Genomic DNA, 17,475 nt, shown 5'->3' on the forward strand with positions numbered 1-17,475 from the left:
GTCCTGCACCTGGGCCTGAACAACCCCAGGCACCAGCACATGTCGGGGGCTGCCCAGCTGGGAAGCAGCTCTGCAGAAAGGAGCTGGGGGTCCTGGTGGGCACCAAGTTGAACACAAGGCAGCGATGTGGTCTGGCTGCTGAGAAGGCTGGTGTTACCCTGGGCTGCATTAAGTAATGTATTGCCTGCAGGTTGAGAGACTGCTCAGCCTGGAGAAGAGGAGGCCCAGGGGATCTCATTACTGTCTGTACATCCCTGAGGGGAAGGTGCAGGGAGGACGGAGCCAGGCTGTGTGCAGTGGTGCCCAGTGCCAGGACAGGAGGCCCTGGGCACAACCTGGCCCCCAGGAGGCTCCCCCTGAGCACCAGGAGCCCTTCTGTGCTGTGCGGGTGACGGAGCCCTGGCACAGGCTGCCCAGAGGCTGTGGGGTCTCCTCCTTGGAGCCCTTCAGCAGCCGCCTGGACGTGGTGCTGGGCACCCTGCTCTGGGTGTCCCTGCTTGGGCACGGGTGGCACCGGCTGGCTCCAGAGGGCCCTGCCAGCCTCAGCATCTCTGGGATCCTGTGGTACTGACCCCAGCTTGGATCTGAATAACCAGCAGTGCTGCACAGCCAAGGGGAGCCCCAGCACAGAGTCAGGGATGTGTGTAAGCAGCACTGCCATCAACACTGTGTGCTGGGCATCAGGGCTGTTACTAGGCCATCAGAGGACCACAGGCAGCTAAAATGGCCTGAAAAGACCTGGATAACATTGAAAGAAGGCCCGCTGGAGACAGGGCGCTGTGCTGTCACCCCGATGATAACACAAGGACATCAAGTCACCCCACAGGCTAATTCCACCAGTGCTTTCAGTGATGGGTGAGCAAGTGGAAGTGTAATACATTCCCACGTGATATCAATCCCTGTAGTAATCTCTTACTGATTTGTGAGCCTGAATAGCAATAAAAAGCTGTCCCTGGATCTAGATATAACCTATAACATGTGCTAGCTCTGTATCCCTCAAGGGACTTCACATAAACGTGGTCATTCGGCTGCTTCCATGGCACCTACAGGTTCAGGGTGACCACTCTCGGACAGATGCTCCCAGCTGCCACCCCTCATCCTTCAAGTGATGCCCAGGTGGGATTCACTCAGGAACAACCCATGCCATGCCATGCAGAGCACCTCTGGGGAATTTGGGCAGAGGCTGAGGCTGTGCCAGCCCTGCCCCCTGCACAGCCAGTGCCCCGATGGGGAGAGGGGACGTCCACGCTTACACTGCTGCACTTACACTCGGGGGCACGTAGTGACAGACCAAAATAAGAACTCAGAGGAGTGCAGACACAATTAATGATGGCCCTGTAACAGAGTTGGAGTGAAGGATGGAGAAAGTCATCTCTGCTGAGAGCCCCAGCAGCCAGCAGAGCCAGCTTTCAGCAGGCATTGCCCACCCTGTCAGGCTGTTGGAGCAGCCCAGCATCACTTCTGCTTCTCTCGGGAGGCTGGGGGTGACCCTGGGTGAGATGCTCTCTGAATGGAGAACAAAGCAGCCCATTTGTTAAAAAAGTTTTAGCCCCTGTGTATCTGCTTGCAAGGGGAAGAGGGAAGGGATGCTGCACGGAATAAATGCTTCTTCTAAACAATCATAAATAAGCACAAAGCTGCGAAGAGACATTTCTAGGACACCCCAGAGCCAGTCCCAGTCAGAAGACCCTTGTCACTACTATAATACAAATCACAGATGAGCTATTTTTACCAACCAAAATCTCAGATGGAAAATGCAGTCGTAAACAGATGGAAAAATCTAGTAACAGGGAGCTGATAGATGGGTTTTAACACTTGATTCATTTTCAGAAAGCGACTGCAAAAACAGCACAATGGACTCGCACGCCCATTATTGCTCTGTGACTTCAGATAAAAAGGCCTGGTGCCTGGTGTCCAAGTCTCAGGCAGGCTTGTCCTCCTTTCCAGGCACTCGTGGCAAGGGGAAGAGCTTTTAGGAAGAGAAGGGGGCTTTGGCACCACCACCCCATCTCCTGGGCACGTTCAGGGGTGGGCAGCAGCCTGGGCACAAAGCGGAGCTGCTCCCAAAGCAAAGAATCACCGTGGAAGCCCTCTCTTGGCCACAGCAGGTTTGGAAATTAATGCCGCTTCTGGTCCATTGTGCAGGTGATTTTTTCCCCCTCCCAACTCGTTATAAAACCCATGAGCTGTGACCGGCTTTCTGGATCCTACACAATGGCAGCTCTGCTGCTGGAGCATGCTGGCCGCGGTACGGCACATAGCAACGATAGCCAGCATCGTGTCGGGCTGCAGCATGCACTGCTCAGCCTGAGGAAGAGGAAGGTTTTGGGTGGAAATTGGAAAAAAAAAAAAAAAAGGCATCATTTCCCAAATCTGCCTATATATGCAGTGAAAAATTGGAATAAATGTATAGTGGCGGAACCAACTGGAGGGAAGGGAAATTCTGGTTTAATTAAATGAACAGACTGAGCAACCAGATGCTCTTTCATTTTTATTTTTATTTTTAAATTTGTTTTATCTTTTAGAAATAAAAAATGTTTTGGGGCCGTTGATAGGAATTCTAATGGAAATACACGACACAGTCCTGGTCAGCTCTGAAGGCAATCTCTGGAGTGGAGAAGCAGCCGTCGCCTCAAGGCAGCATCGCCTCGTGATGCTCTGTTTGGTTCCCCTTTGCCCAGGGAGCAGCACCACCACACGCAGGCGGGACCAGCATCAGAGGTGACTATGCATGGAAGGGGGAAATGCCCCTCTCCTGATTGTGCTTCTCCTCGCAGCACACGCTGGGCACACCTGACAAATCCCACAACATGTGGTGGGTGCTGACAGCTTTGCAGAAAGCTGCTGAAGGTGGAAGGCAAGGTGTGCAAGGCGCTTGCACATCCGCGTTTCGCTGTGTTTGTCACGGTGAACTAATCACGCGAGCTCTGTTTCAAAAGCACCCTGCAGATTAGGTTGGCCAAGAGCTTCTTAAAGCACTGACAATGAAAGTGCCTTTGGACTAAAAATACGGTGCTGCTCGTGTCAGTGTATAACAGCCATTGTGTTTAATCTAGGAGGAAGCTGCTCTGTTAAGAGCATTGCTTTACAACTGCTTACACCTGGGAACAGAGTCCGTGTTTCTGGGTCATCCTTGCAGATCCCAGTTTGTCAGGCTAAAAGGGACTCCCCTGAGCCTCCTCCGCCTGAAACGGGATGGCCCTCGGCGTGATGCACTCCGGTAAACCTCGCAGCCATCCATAGCGCAACAAAAATAAAAACTTCCAGTTTGTGGGCAGCTGGTGTGGGAGTTGATGCCCGTGATTTAACAGGTCCTGAAAGCGGTCTCAGGCACCCCATTTCGAGGCAGTTGGTGTGGAACAGTTCCTGCTGCTGAATTCTGGCTGTTTCAGTACCAAAGGCAGGCACTGCTGCCTCTTCTGCACAGCTTGTCCCCACCTTCTGCAGAGCAGGGAACCCGGTGGCAGCAGAGCCTGAGAAAGCCCTGGGCTCAGGGGATCTGCATGTCACCTTACTCTTTGTCAGCCGAGCAGGCCAGCTTCCTTTTTTTGGCTCCCGATGGCTAATGAGCGTTATCTCTAAGTGGGAGAAAGTACAAACAGCTTTTATCTCGAAGAAACCAGGCGGTGTACCCCAGCAGCTTGGAGCCAACCGCATCTATCTGCACAGTTAAAAACCGCCGGCCCATTATCTGCACAACCTCTTGCAACACGGAGACCTGAGCTATCCGGCTTTCTGGCTATCGAGACAAAGGCCAAGGCTCGGGGCTGCACTTCCAGGTTTCATTCAAGTCGTTTTGCTGATCGGGAGTTCACAGGGGCTGGTGCATGCTGTCCTCAGCCAAAGAGCCCCGCCAGCAGCCCCGCTGTTATCATAGAAGTGAAACCTGCTTAAACTGCCGTCCTGCTATCGAGCAGCCCAGTCCTGCTGCAGACGAGGGGCAGCAGGTAGTCAGCTCAGGGGCTGTTTGATAAATATCGGTGGCGAGGAGCAGGGAGAACTGCCACGCTCCGCAAAAGGTCCTGAAAAATGCTCCGAGGGCGAAGACTGCCAGCTCTGTTGTGATTTCGAAGCTCAAATAATAAATGATTCAACAACTGTACAGTTACCATGGGGATGAATTCTCATTGAGCCTAAAATTACCAAGCTGCTGACGAGGACCTATTTTTAGTATCAGCAGATGTGTATCTTGAAAAACATCAGCACAAACCTACTACTGTGTGTTTGTGTATGCATGCGGGCGCGCGTGTAATTGAGTTTTCTGGTGCTTAAACAACAAAAGCAGAAATAAGGAGATGTCTGATCGCAGCGGCAGACAACGCAGCGATTCGGGCTGCTGGCGGCAAGTGGAAGTCGCAATTAATACCTGGTAGATGATAAAGCAGGAGGAGTGGACAGACTGCCAGCGTGTAACCAAACGAGTGAGCAGACCCCTGTCATTACTGGCAACTAACGTGCTGCAGGAATGGAGTGTCTGTTTTCGGTGTCTGGGAGTATCTAACGGGATGTGCCTGTCTGTGTTGTCACAGCCTCGCCGCACGGGAAGACGAAGGCTCAGAGCTGCCACAGGCTGCTGGCACAGATCCTGAATTTCTGTGCTTGTCGGCGATCCCCGTCTCCTTCACACGCGAGGGAGGTGCAAGGAGAACCCCCGGGAGAGCACGCGGAGCAGGCAAGGTGCTGATGCAGCCCACGAGGCAATGCATCGGCATCCTGTACCGCTGCCAGGCTGTAATGGTTCCTTATTCGGGAGTAAAAGGATGGGTCTGGTTTTGCCAAGCACGTAGCCAGAGACATCTCTCTGCTAGCCTCTCGGCGTGCGGCTGCAGTACGTGTAACATGCAAACCGGGCTCACTAGCGAACCAGCCAAGCAAAAATCAAAAGCAGCGTGTTACAGCGGAGAGGAATAATAGGGCATTGCAGGGGACAGTTCAGCAGTTTTGCTCAGAAGCAAATGAGCTGTGTGAGTTTCGCAGAGGCAGGGATGGAGACAACTGAGCGTGCTGCAGCGTTTAATAGCAGCCAGCAGCACGCCCCGTCCGCACTGCTGCGTGAGGTGCAAAGAGCGATGGAAAAATAATAATAATGGCATTTCAGATCAGAGAGAGAAGGATTAAGGATCTAGAAAAGCCCTTGTGCTAGATACGTTTGGAAAAAAAAAAAAAAAGAAACAAACAAAAAAAAAAGGTTTGAATGATCTTCTATCCCAGAGCAAATGATGTGAAGGGGCCTGATTAAACCATCCATCATTTTCCATTTTTGAGATTTAAGTAGGAAAGGTCGGCTAGAGTTGGCTCTCCAAAAATGTGCTGGCCATATATGCTCTGCTCTCGAGGTACATGCCCCTGTCGCAAATGTCTCAGCTAAGAAATACCGTAGTGGTCCACCACTGCGGAACTTATTTATTTATTTATTCATATAACTGGGCTTGTAAGATTTAGGGCTTGGGGGGGGGGAGTTTTGTTTTCCTCAGAAGAAGCTGTCCCCGTGGAAGCCAGCCAGCCGATATTCCTGACGAGCTGCTCCCATTCACAAAGACTGCCTGAGCGACTTGGCCACGTGGCTGGAGACTGAACAGGGAGCGTCGGGGGATCTGGGCAGCTGAATTGCCTGGGCCAGCCCTGCCCTGCTAAGCCCATGCCATGTGGGCTCCCATCTGGATATCCTGAATATGCCCTTGCCAAAAGAAGGACGGGCTGGTACGCTCTGCAGGCTGAGGCACCGGGAGCATAAGCACGTCTGAGAGAGGGGCCTCTGGCTTGTGGCTTGCCTGAAGCAAAGGATGTGGCTTTAATTCTGGAACAAGCAGACCTCACATTCAGTTCTCAGTTTGAACTGAAAAATAGACAAAAATTGGAGGTTTTTGTTGTCCGGGCACAGCGATCTGAAAACTCCCTACCTGGGCACTGGGTTGGGTCATTTTCTGGTAAGTCGCAGGTTCACAGCGAGCAGCTTCCTGAGACAGAGGGTGTTGTCAGCTCTCCTCGAGTTCTAGGGCACTAGATTTACTGAGACAAGACCTGCCATTATGAGCACAGTCCTCACAACACCAGGGATGGGCTCCTTCAGGTCTGGAGGAGGGCTTTCTTCTTGTTCCTTTAGGGATTAAAAATAGCCCTTACCCTTGGGCACACATCAAATTGGCACCGGTTTGTTCCCTCCAAAGTCCCAAAGCGATCCAGATGTGAGCCCTGGGGAATGTTTGAGTACCCGAATCATGAAAATGACACCTGGTCCTTTCTGCCCGCCCTTTTCTGTGCGCAGATTTCAGTGGGGAAGGGCAGAACCTAGATCTCGAGGAAACCAAGGACACTGTGAGCCACAGGGCTGTATGTGAGGATGCGACTCGAGATAAACTGCAGTGAGTGAAGCCACAGCAGGAAAAAGCCTTGAAAGGATGCGCTAGCTAAGGGGCATATAGGCTACACTCGCGTAGCCTGGATTCCTTGTTACTAGGATTTAAGGATTTAAGGAAGCACTGGGTGAATTTCCCCCACTGCATTAGAAAGGAATATTTTGCTTTAAGTGGATGCACCAGCTTTGCAGGATAATTCAGGCTGAAAGGATCTCAGGAGGTCTCCAGTCCATCCTCCTGCTCAGAGCAGGGACAGCCCTGAGGGCAGATGCCGATGCTCAGGGCTTTACCCAGTCTGATCTTAGATCACCCCCAAGGACAGAGACTTTGGCATGTGTGGAATTGCAGAGGTAGCCCCTGCTGGCACCATGAGCACCGAGGTCTTCAGTACTGACAAAAGCTTTGTCATCCTTGCTGAATGTGCAGCCAGGAGAGCAGTGAGACAATAGTAGAGGCTGTTTGGACTTCTCTTCTGCCAGCACAGACCCACAGGCCTGCAGGCAACCAGTGAAAGCAACAGGGGAAAACCCCAGAGTGACCCAGGTGGGTGATGAAGCCAAGAATTTACCAAAAAGAGAGGAAAGGGCTGGGTGGGCACCTCCTGAAGCTGATCTCTATGTTCTGGGACTCTGGTACCACATCGGGGAAAGCTGCTGCGAGCCCACCTGAGTTCCCTCTGCCACGCCACTGTTCTCCCTCACCAGGAAGCCTGTTTGTGCCTATAGCTCTCCAGATGGGCCTTTAATAGCCTCTTCCCTCTCGCAGTGGGGCTCCATAATCTGCTCTCAAAGCTTTAGTGATCACCCTTGTGAGGGGGGCGAGGCCTGTGCACCCCTCAGCGTCGGTAGGTTGGCCTCGAGTGCCTGAAGCCATTCTTTTCCCTCCAGAATCCTTCACGTCCTTGTGTTGCTTCAAACCATGGCAGCTCCTGGAGCCTTCAAGAGTTGATTATGTGAAACTGGCACCTCTGAAAGATCACCGCTGGTGTCAATCCATTGATCGCCTCTGCTGAGCCACAGATGTGCAAATAGATCGGAGTGGGCTACTCATGGCATTGAAATCAGCCACTCTTCAGTGAGTGATCTTTGCTCTTTCTATTGAATTTTATCATTGACGATAACCTCCCTTCTCTGACTAAAAACTTTCTGAAACTTAGGGACTTAAAAGTGGTGCCTCCAGGATAACGCAATTTCATGTTCCAGGTGCCTGTGCCTGTTGTATTTATAGGTGAAGATCAGTGTGTAATATCAGCTTCCCAATCAGATACAATCTAAAAACAGAAAATGTTTATCACAATTCAATTTTGAGCTGAAATTTTCTTATCTTTTTGTCCTCAACCTGAAGGAAAATTTTTCTGACTCTAGAAAATACAAGAAAAATCTTCACTCTTGTGAATGAGAAAAAAACCTTTCAACCAAGTTTAAAGGTACTGGAGCCAAAAGAACTGAGACTTATAACAGTAGATCAATGAAAAACATTGTGATCGTGTCAGAGCTAGCTAACATCTCACTAACAATGAGGACTTTTGCTGTGTTTAGGAAGAGCAGATGAAACAAAATCCATTTGAAATTCTATTTCTAGCAATAATTTAATAGATTCTGATGGGGTCTGATCTGCTTTCACTAAGATAAGGCCTGCCCAGGAGCAGCTATCAAGACAGTGCACACACCAGACACAAGCGGTATTAAACTAAAAAAACTTTTGCCTTTAACTTAGACAATGAGACAGAAAACATAATGGTAGGCTTCTATATTTTTGCTGCATCCTATTTTTTTTTCTCCTAAAAGTCTAATTTTAAAGCAAACACCTTTTGTTTAGGGCCATTCTTAGTGTTAATAATACAGCTGCTAAGTGCAAGGACAGTTTCACTGGCTCACATCCGAACCCATGTTTGTGTGTGCTTATCCCTAGGACCCGAGCAGCTCTGTCTTAGCACAGGCTGAAGAACAGGAGTGTCACAAAACAAATGTGCTGTGGAGGGGTCTCCAGCAAATTAACAGGAAAAATGAAAAAACGGGACTCTGGATCACTTCCACATCCCTGCTGAGGGAGGTGATTTGACATTCAGAAGCGCTTGATGAAGAGTCACAGAATTATTGAGGTTGGAAAAGATACTTGGATTATCACGTCCAAACATGGATCATCAAGTTCAACATCTGTAGCCCCTATTAAAGGGGAAAAAGAAGGGGGAAAAGCAGATCTACACAAATGCAGAGGTGGGAATTTCTGTTACTTCTATTCTGCTACTGGTCTGGCACACTTCAGGCTGACATATTCCTTATTTAATTATTATTATTATTATTTTTTTTTTTTTCAGTGGGAATAAGATTTCCCTGTCTTGTGACTCAGCAGAAGGGTCCTAGACCTTCCTGAGGACTGAGCTGAGTGGCAGAGGAGGTTTGTGTTGGAGGAGAGCAGAAGAGCTCCAGCAACAAGATGGAAACCTCATAATTTTTTACCTTCCCAGCTGATGTACAGATGACATAGCACATTGGCAGGGTGTACCTGTACACAGACTGATAGCAGGGCACTGCCAGAATACCAGCTGCTAAAGCTGCCTTCTATCTAACACCAGAAAAGGATTAAACACCCCCTTGGTTTTCATCCTTCTGCAGAACCTGGGGATGTGCATACACATGCTCTGTCACCTGCTTCAGCACTATTTGTTTTCCCGTAGAAAACCGCTTGTCTTGTGAAAATGGCAAGGCTTTGCTATGGAGATTTAAGAGCGCTAATAACCCAATTTTTCACCTTAATTTAGAGCCCGTGCTTCTGCAGGTTTAAGCCTTTAAACCAGGGCAATTTTTGTGATACAGACCGAGTAAGTCTCGACCTCTTGTGGCAAAATGCTTTGCGCAGCAAATACTTAGCATTAAGCCAGCCAGCATCCATTTCCTCTAATTAAAACTTTTTCATCCTGGTGCTGTTTCATCACATAATACCAGGTGAAAAATGTATTTCTTTAACTCAGTGCTGCTTCTGAAAACGATGCCATCGAGCTGTACGACTAAAACCCCTCCAGACTGCAAAATTAGCCAGGGCTCCTCTTTGGAGTGGAGGCTGATGGAGCAAGCCCTGCCACACGCAGGGGAGATGCAACGCCCCTCCAAAAGCCAAAAGCACATCTCTTTATTCTCTAACTTACCCCTTGGCTTCCAACTGTAAAAGCTCCAGCAGTTTTTGCTGTTTTTTTGATTGTTTGTTTGTTTTTCCTTTCCAATTCTTGCTGCTATAAAAGCTTGGGGCTGGAATTGAAGGTATTGTTAAACTTCTTCACATAGCTCAGGAGCTTGCAGCCTTTCTTTAACACCTCTTCACAAAAGTCCTGCCAAGTCAGTGACTGCCAGGTGTACCCAGAGACAAGTTTTTTTGTGGTTTCTTTTGATCACCGATGTCCTTGTGCCCACAGCAGCGAAGGGCACCCTTAGCTAAGTGCATTACTCCACCAGACACCACCAGATTAGATCACGGGAGGCAAAAATAATACAATTTGGATCCAGGATGATGCAGAAGGAACAGCTGATTCTGGGTGCCTCTGAACTGATGAAGCCTGGTTTCCTGTAGCTGCCTCTGCTGTGGATCCTCTGCTAACGTGGCTGGTGCAGCTCCTCTCCCTCCAAGGGCACCGACTCCTGCTTTTCTAGCAGGCTGCCCCTTGCCACAGGACTTGCAGGGTGAGAACCCCACAGGGCTGACAAATTTGAAGTCAGCCTCACAGCTAAAGCATCATTTTTGGAAGGGTGGCAAGAGAAGGCAAACAAGCTGCATTTTCTCAGGAAAAAAAAATAAAATTGCCAATGTCATTTTTGCATTGCTGCAAAGGTATTGATGTAGGTATCAGCAGGGTAAGTGGTGCTTTCCTGCTACTTGTATAAAATACATTCAATACATAAAATACATAAAAAGCACATTCCCACAGAAGTGGACAGGAGTTTTTCTGTTATCTTTATCTGCTCATTTCACCGCAGCTGGGATTTCACCCCTCATTTCTGCCCTGCAACAAACCGAGCACCAAAGATATTTGCAACTTGCCCTCCAGCTAACATAACGCAAAGTTTCTAAGAAATTAAACAGATCTGGGCTACCGTGAAGTGACTGAGCTGCAATATTTGAAGCCGAGTGGAGACGCCAGTCGAAAAGTACATGCCAAAAAAGCAACCGAGGAGAATAACCCTACTTAATATTTAGGGAAAGCAATGCCATGGAAAATGGCATGGAAAAAAATAAAATAAAATAAAAGTGAAAGATTACAACCACAGAATGATGGCCTGGGTGAGAGGAGAATCGTGGGGCCAGGGAATAGGTGGGGATGAGGGATGCTCTTTAGGTGGTCAGGGAGAGGATGCTGACACGGGGAGCCAGCCTACATCCATATCCCTCATGCCTCCTGCGAGATCTACATGCTGTCTTCTTTAAAATCTTCTTTAAAATCAGATTTTAAGGGTGTAGGGCACAGTATCCACTCTCCTGCCATGTTTATTATGCCAAGTGCTACAGCAGCCTGATTTTTCCAGGAGTCTCCAAGTCTCTGAGTTTTGGGCAAGGGCTCACGAAAATGCTTGTTCAGCCATACAGGGGGAAGTCCAGAGGAACGAGGCTACGATGCAGACAGCTGATGGAAACGCTGCGGCAGCCTCGTGCCGTACTAACCTAACACCACCGAGAGGCGCACGGAAATATGAGATTGTTCAGTCTTTTGTGCGTTTGCTTACGAAAATATTCAAAACCAGGTCTACCCCAAAATTATAGCTCTCCTCCCCCCTGGTATGATAGACATCTGCCCAAATGCCTGGCCATTTCATTCCTTACAAATATCTCAGGGTGTTATTTCTCAGCCTCAGATCCTATGTGACCCGCTGTAAAATCTTGTGTTTTAACATTTTTTTTTCCTCACGAGATGGAAAAAACAAGGGTGGTGATAAATCTTAGCTGCATGCCTATTATGAAAACAGAATTGTATTCCCCATTTAAAGCTGAAGCAAATTGTGTTTTCACTTACTAGTGAGGATAATTTAAGCATAGCGTGAAGGCCACATGTAGCAGGCACCCAAATTTGCTTTTTCCTTCCCCAGAAACCAAGCACTTGGTATGTGAGGACCAGGACAGGCTAAATGAATTAAGGAAATAATATGTTTGCAACATAAACATGTAAAGCTCACATAAATACTGGCTTCATTGTTTAACCTTTTTTAATTCTACTTGGGCAACAAAGCTGGGGATGACTTTGACATCAAAGTTCATTTCTGTTGTTCTGCTCACACAGCGTGGCACACGGCCGCACCACAGTGTTGGAGAAACAGAATTTGCAGTGAGCCATCGGAAACCTTATGGCAACATTTCAATCGGTCCAACATCTCCTCAAACGTGGCTCCCACTGCCAAAATAAGCCCCGTTTGATCCGTTTCCTCGCGCAGAAGTGACAGGCGCCCTGCTTTGAACACGACAATTTTCAGGGCTCGTCGGGAAGATGCGGGCAGAGGACGTCTACCCTGCAAGCGGTGACGGTGCAGCAGGGAGTTATGCAAGTCAGATCTGAAAGGAGTGCCAAAAATCCTTTTACCAAATCATCGCACACTCTACATAACACTTAGCTCACTATAACCCTTTTCATATATCCATCTCCCAGCCCCTCACAAAGGAGAAAGTAAAAGCTATTTTAGAAGTAATTTAGGAAGCTTAAAAAACAGCCAGTCACTGTGAAATTTATTAGCATCTTTTCTAAGCCTCACTTCAACTGCCAGTTTATTGAAAAGTGTTATTCTAGTAAAATCCTTAAAAGGAATGTCTCGGGGCTTTCAATGACTACAAAGGACACTTGTAAAGTTAGCTGTTCTCATTAGTATACAGGGGCTAGGATTTGTCGAGGGGGGAAGGAGAGAGGGGAAAAAAAAAAAAAAAAAAAAGAAGGGGAATGCAGGATTGATGCATAATTATTGGTGGTAAAAAACTGGAGCCAAGCACGGTAGCTTTCATAATTTCGGCTGACAGCCGCACACACGCAGCTAACCGTAGTTGTGTAACTCCTCGGGCTCCATCAGCAACGCTGGGTTTTGAGCTCATTTCCTCCAGCTCTTTCAGGGAAGATAATTAAACCGCTCATCCTCGAGTCCAAATTCACCGTTGGCACAGCGAGGGCGCCTATCTGCTCGAGCATCTGAAGGACACATACGAGAACAACGAGTTTTTTAGTTGTTGTTGGCTAGTGGTTGGATCTGAGGCTAAGGTTTGTTTTTACATTCTCTTGAACTTTATTTATCTTTTTTTTTTTTTTTTCCTGGAGTAAGAAGGAAACAACAGAATTTCAAATAAAAACTCCTTTGAAGCAAGGGCAACCTACACGGCGCGTTATTGTATTTGAGGAGAAGAACTAATGACAAACCTAAAACCCCATTCCGAGCCGTGCAGAATGCCACAAAAGCAGCCCAAGTTATGAGAGAAAGGACTTCAGATGTTAGTAATTAAGGAGGCTCTAAAATGCGCTGAACTTCTTCCTTTGCATCTCACAGGCTTTGATATGGAAAAACTGCATTCTACTTATAAATTAGTCAAGATAAAGCTAATAATAACACCATGTACTCCTCCTAGCACACGAGGAATTCGGTGAAACGCTGTAAAATCCTTCAGTGCCAGTTTTTATCAGGAGCTGGCCGGGGAGAAAGCAAGCTAAAATATTTAGTGCATTTGTCAAAAAACTAATTGCACAAGTAAACGTAGCTGCTCGCGCTGCTCTCCTGGACAAAGGCAAACATCTTCCATTTTCTTTCATGTGGGATTGCTACCTTCTTCAAAGGAGAAGCTTTTACCTCAAATTGAGTGGGGGCTGGGAGATTGTTATGCTCCAGTCTGTCTGATGTGTTCAGTTCTGATCTCGAAGCCCGTCCTTTGACTTGTAAAAAAAACCTAACGCAGGGTTTCGCCAAGGAAGCCATTCAGCACGGGTACTGTGACCTCATCGACATCAGCATCCAGTTCTACCAACATATTTTTAATAATTTGCCCTTATTGATGCACGACTGACTGCCTAGACCTCCCTCCCCCCTTTTTGTTATTTTTCTCCCTCTCCTCTCCCTGAAGAAATACAAACCAAATAGGTAACAAACCCCAGCTCTGCTCCTTCCCCGGCACAAGGTACCTCAATTTTGCTCTGGGAGCCATCTGACTTACAAATTCCGACAGCCACATTCCCGGCTGCTCGAAGGGGCGTCTCACGGCTCACGAATGAACGAACGCTGCTGGCAAACAAAGGGGCTCAGTTGCATCTCCGTGCATTAATAACCGGTGTCCCACTGCATCAGACGATGCGGATTGTCGTGGGGGAATTTTTTTTTTTTTTTTTTTTTTTGTGTCTGCAAAATGGAGATCTCACAACCGAAAGGAGATCAAGGGAGCATCACCCACGTAGTTTTGTTCACACGCCCCGAGATCCGCTTCCCCCGTAACAATGAGACACAGACCCCAAAATAAAAACAAGACCACGTTTATTCAATACAGACAGGTTAATTAAGACAGTAAGTCCTGTAAATCAGGCACAACATTTCAAACGCTCCGGTACGAAGTGTATATATTTAATCAACAGCTGCATCTTGTAGTTGAGCCATTGAGTTTGCCGGGGAAGGGTGGATTTGTTTTCTGAGGTTGTTTTTTCTTCTTTTTTTTGTAGAAAAAAAAGAACTTGTTTCGGCTACCTTAGGCGAACAATGCATCTCAGGCTCCATTCACTCCTCAGGCGTCACAATTATAAGTCCAGCTGCCTTCCAGCTCCGATATTCACATTTTTAAAAAAAAAAAAAAAAAAACTGCTTCATACAGTCACGACGGGAGAGAAAGAAGGAAACAAAAATATATTTAAAATAAAATTAAAAAATAACAACAACACCCGGCCAACCCTCCGGGGAGGGAGCTGGGCACCCCCCCCCTCCTTCCATAGGGTGTCCACACGGGATTATTGCAGATGGCTCTGGCCGGAGCGGGACCCCGGGATGTGGGGGGAGAGGAGGAAGAAGAGGAAGATGAGGAGGAAGAGGAGGAAGGTGAGGAGGAAGATGAGGAGGAAGGGGGGCTCAGGGCCTCACCCCAAGCCCCCCAGTCCCCCGCTGGCGGCTTCTCCTGCAGCCCAGCTCGCCCTGAGGGGGGTGAGGGGGCTACTGCAGGGCCCGCAGCGCCTCGCCGTCCCCTCCGCTGGCCGCCGAGGACGAGGAAGCCGAGGAAGACACGGCCGAGGACGAGGAGGAAGCCACCACCGCCAGCTGCAGCCGCCGCACGGCCTCCTTGATCAGGTTCCCGGAGAGGATGAGCTGCTGCAGGAGCCGGTGCGGGTCGTCGCCGGCCTCATCCTCCGCCTGCCCATCCGCCGGCCCCTCCGCCGCCCTCCGCTGCTGCTGCCGCTGCTGCTGCTGCTGCTGCCGGGGCTCCTTGCTCCGCCGGGCGGCTCCCCGCAGCCAGCCGCGGCCGCACAGCTGCTTGGCCCCGCGGGGCGGCCTCCCGCTGCCGGCCAGCCGCGGGGGGGGCGGCGGCGGCTCCACGGGAGCCCCGCTGCTGCTGCTGCCGCTGCTGCCGCCGCTTCCTCCCCCCCCCCCTCCTCCTCCTCCTCCTCCTCCTCCTCCTCCTCCGCAGCGGGGCGAGTAGGGCGCGGCGCGGTCGCGGGCGCTGCCCGGCCCCGGGTGCTTGCAGCCGCGGGGAGCCCGCTGCTGGGCGCTCAGCTGCAGCACCTCGCCCAGCTTGGCCACCAGCGCCTCCACCTCCTTGGGGCCGCCCGCCGGGCTCTGCAGCGGCAGCGGCCGGCACGGCATGGCGGGGACCGGGCTGGGGCTGGGGCTGGGGCTGAGGAGGGGGGAGCCGGGTGATGCGGGGGGGACCCGGCCCGCAGGCGGCCGCGGCCGAGGCTGGCGCCCGGCCCCGCTGCGCTGCGTTTGTAAACAATGGGTGACGCGCGAGCCGCGGCGCCTCCCACCGCCGCCCTCTCGGATAGGGGGGGACGACGTGAGGGGGGGAAAAGGGGGAGCCGCCCGCTCGCCGCCTGCCCCACGCTGGGTGAGCCGCGGGTATCTCTTCATAAATGATGCGAGGGGAAAAATGGTGTTAAGGGGGTGTGGGGCGCGGTGTGGGGTCGCTTTGGGGTGTTGGAGCGCACGCCCCCCCCCCCGTGCAGAGGTCGGTGTGGAGCGGCCCGCGTTCAAACCCCGCAGCTCGGCGCGGGGCGGGGCCGCGCCGAGTGGCAGCGGAGGGCGGGGAGAGGCTGAGGCAGAAGGGGGGTGGTGGGGCCGGGAGTGGGGGGTGCCGCCGGTCGCCTCAGGACAAGGGGCCGGGCAGGGCGGGGGGCCGGCGGTGGGTTGGTGGTAGGTGTAAGCCCCCAGCACTGAGAAGCACCGCTGGGACCTCATTTTGCATTATCCCAATTAAAATCACACAATCATTAGGGTTGTACAAGCCCTCCGAGATCACCTGGTCCAACCATCCCCCTGCCACCAGTGTCACCACTGAACCATGTCCCCAGGCACCACGTCCAACCTCTCCTTGAGCACCCCCAGGGACGGTGACTCCACCACCTCCCTGGGCAACCTGTCCCAACACCTGACCTTTCTGAGCAGAAATGTCTCCTCATTTCCAACGTGAACCTCCCCTGCGGCAACTTGAGGCCATTCCCTCTAGCCCTACCTCACCTCTGAGAAGAAGCCGACCCCAGCACCCCACACCTTCCTTTCAGGCACCTGTAGAGAGCAATTAGCAGAAATGAAGCAAGGCTACACTGCTGCCACCCTCCCAGGTTTCTACCCATGGTTTGTTTGATACCCCAGGCCAAGACCCACTCCATCCTGGGCCATCCTCTTCCCATCCCAGCCTATTTTCCCCTGCCACCGTCACATTCAAGCCTCTGCCAAGGTCTCCATGATGAGCCTCAAACAGCATTTTTTGGATTTCAAAACATTACGAGCGTGGGCCAGGATGCGCTCATTCATGTGTCTGTGTGGTAGGAACGGCCTTGAAACCAGCGGAATTGCCGGGATAATGGAAATAGCTCACACACATAAATAACTGTTATCAGCACCGGGTCCCCGGTTAATAAGTAAACACTTGGCAGAGGAGAAGGAATGTCCTTTGATCTGTTTGCCGATGCTTTTCGGAGCTACTTTCACTTGCTGGACGAAATGAAAGGGACTCTGTGTGTGTGTGCACGTGTCTATGAATGGTTCCTGTCATGTGAAAGTGTTACTGGTGGCTTCAGCTTAGATGTCCAGCTCCATTACTACACGTCCAGGCTGGATTTATGTGAGCCGGGCACAAAACCGTGCACATTGTTTATTCACATATCTCTAACGCACTGCTACTTGCTTATTTTCAGCACCCTCTGGGTAACAGGCAGTTAGAGCTGATCGCGTTGTTCCACAGATAATAAAATCGTGGGGTCTTGTTTCCCCATGTCCAAAGTGCTTTAAGCAAACGCTTCTCCCATTATTCACTAACTCTGCGGTGTCTTTTCAACTGGAATAAAGAAGGGCCTACACAGATGCAGCAGAGGGATCGACTTCAATTGCGAGGGAGATCTATATTCAGAGCATTTCTGAGAAGGTAATCTGGTATTCTGTACGAGCAAAACTGCAATAAGCCGGTACAGCTTATTCCAGCCTTTTCTTCTCCTCCCACAAAGCAAAATAAGCTATACCAGCAAAAGCTCAGTGTTGCTCGTGATTACATCTACACCTGGGGCTTTCATGAGCCCGGCAACGATAATCACAAATCGCACATCATTGCATCCCCAGCCGACTGCAGCGCTGGGAAAAGTTTGCCGTATGGAAGAGATCACTGCCCAGATAGGGAGATCAGAGCGCAGTCAGTAACCGAATCCCGGTGTCCTCAGATCTTTTTTCATGCTAAACTTCAGCGAGGACTGATTGACAATCGACTGAGTAAGTATCTGCCGAGGAGTTCAGGCTGAACCCACTGCAAATATTTACACTGAATACTCCTAATCAGGGCTAATAGTTTTCCCACCTCAACAAAGCGAGTGTTGTAAATTTGCATATTTTAAGGAGTTACCAGAAGAAGGGCGTTGCAGCTTGCATTCTCCCAGAGGAATTCACCAACCTCAGCCTTTATTTTGGAATTCTAACTGCTCCCTGCA

General features: G+C 50.2%; 2 protein-coding genes and 2 long non-coding RNA genes across 5 annotated transcripts in view; 1 reads left to right on the forward strand and 3 right to left on the reverse strand.

Annotated features, from left to right (window-relative positions):
* Positions 1-17,475, reverse strand: part of RAD54B (RAD54 homolog B) — a 224,973-nt gene that overhangs the window by 136,721 nt on the left and 70,777 nt on the right. The gene's annotated exons all lie outside the window — the stretch shown is intronic.
* Positions 3,562-11,733, forward strand: LOC311431937. Of its 2 annotated transcripts, XR_014689717.1 has the most exons (5): positions 3,562-6,899; positions 7,244-7,430; positions 8,268-8,572; positions 8,674-10,495; positions 11,620-11,733. It is a non-coding gene; the product is annotated as an uncharacterized lncRNA (long non-coding RNA). The 2 variants fall into 2 exon arrangements; XR_014689718.1 differs by lacking the exon at positions 11,620-11,733 and having other exon boundaries at positions 3,562-5,927; positions 8,674-10,117.
* Positions 11,506-12,569, reverse strand: LOC311431938. Its single transcript, XR_014689719.1, has 2 exons — positions 12,364-12,569; positions 11,506-11,888 (listed from the first exon to the last, which is right to left on the reverse strand). It is a non-coding gene; the product is annotated as an uncharacterized lncRNA (long non-coding RNA).
* On the reverse strand, positions 13,818-15,262 carry LOC311431936 (GSK-3-binding protein-like). The gene has a single exon (XM_084509949.1). The coding sequence runs from the start codon at positions 15,143-15,145 to the stop codon at positions 14,498-14,500; it is 648 nt and encodes a 215-aa protein (XP_084366075.1). The 5' UTR covers positions 15,146-15,262; the 3' UTR covers positions 13,818-14,497.

The sequence above is a fragment of the Aythya ferina genome, assembly GCF_964211825.1.
Source record: "Aythya ferina genome assembly, chromosome: 2".
Lineage (NCBI taxonomy): Eukaryota > Metazoa > Chordata > Aves > Anseriformes > Anatidae > Aythya > Aythya ferina.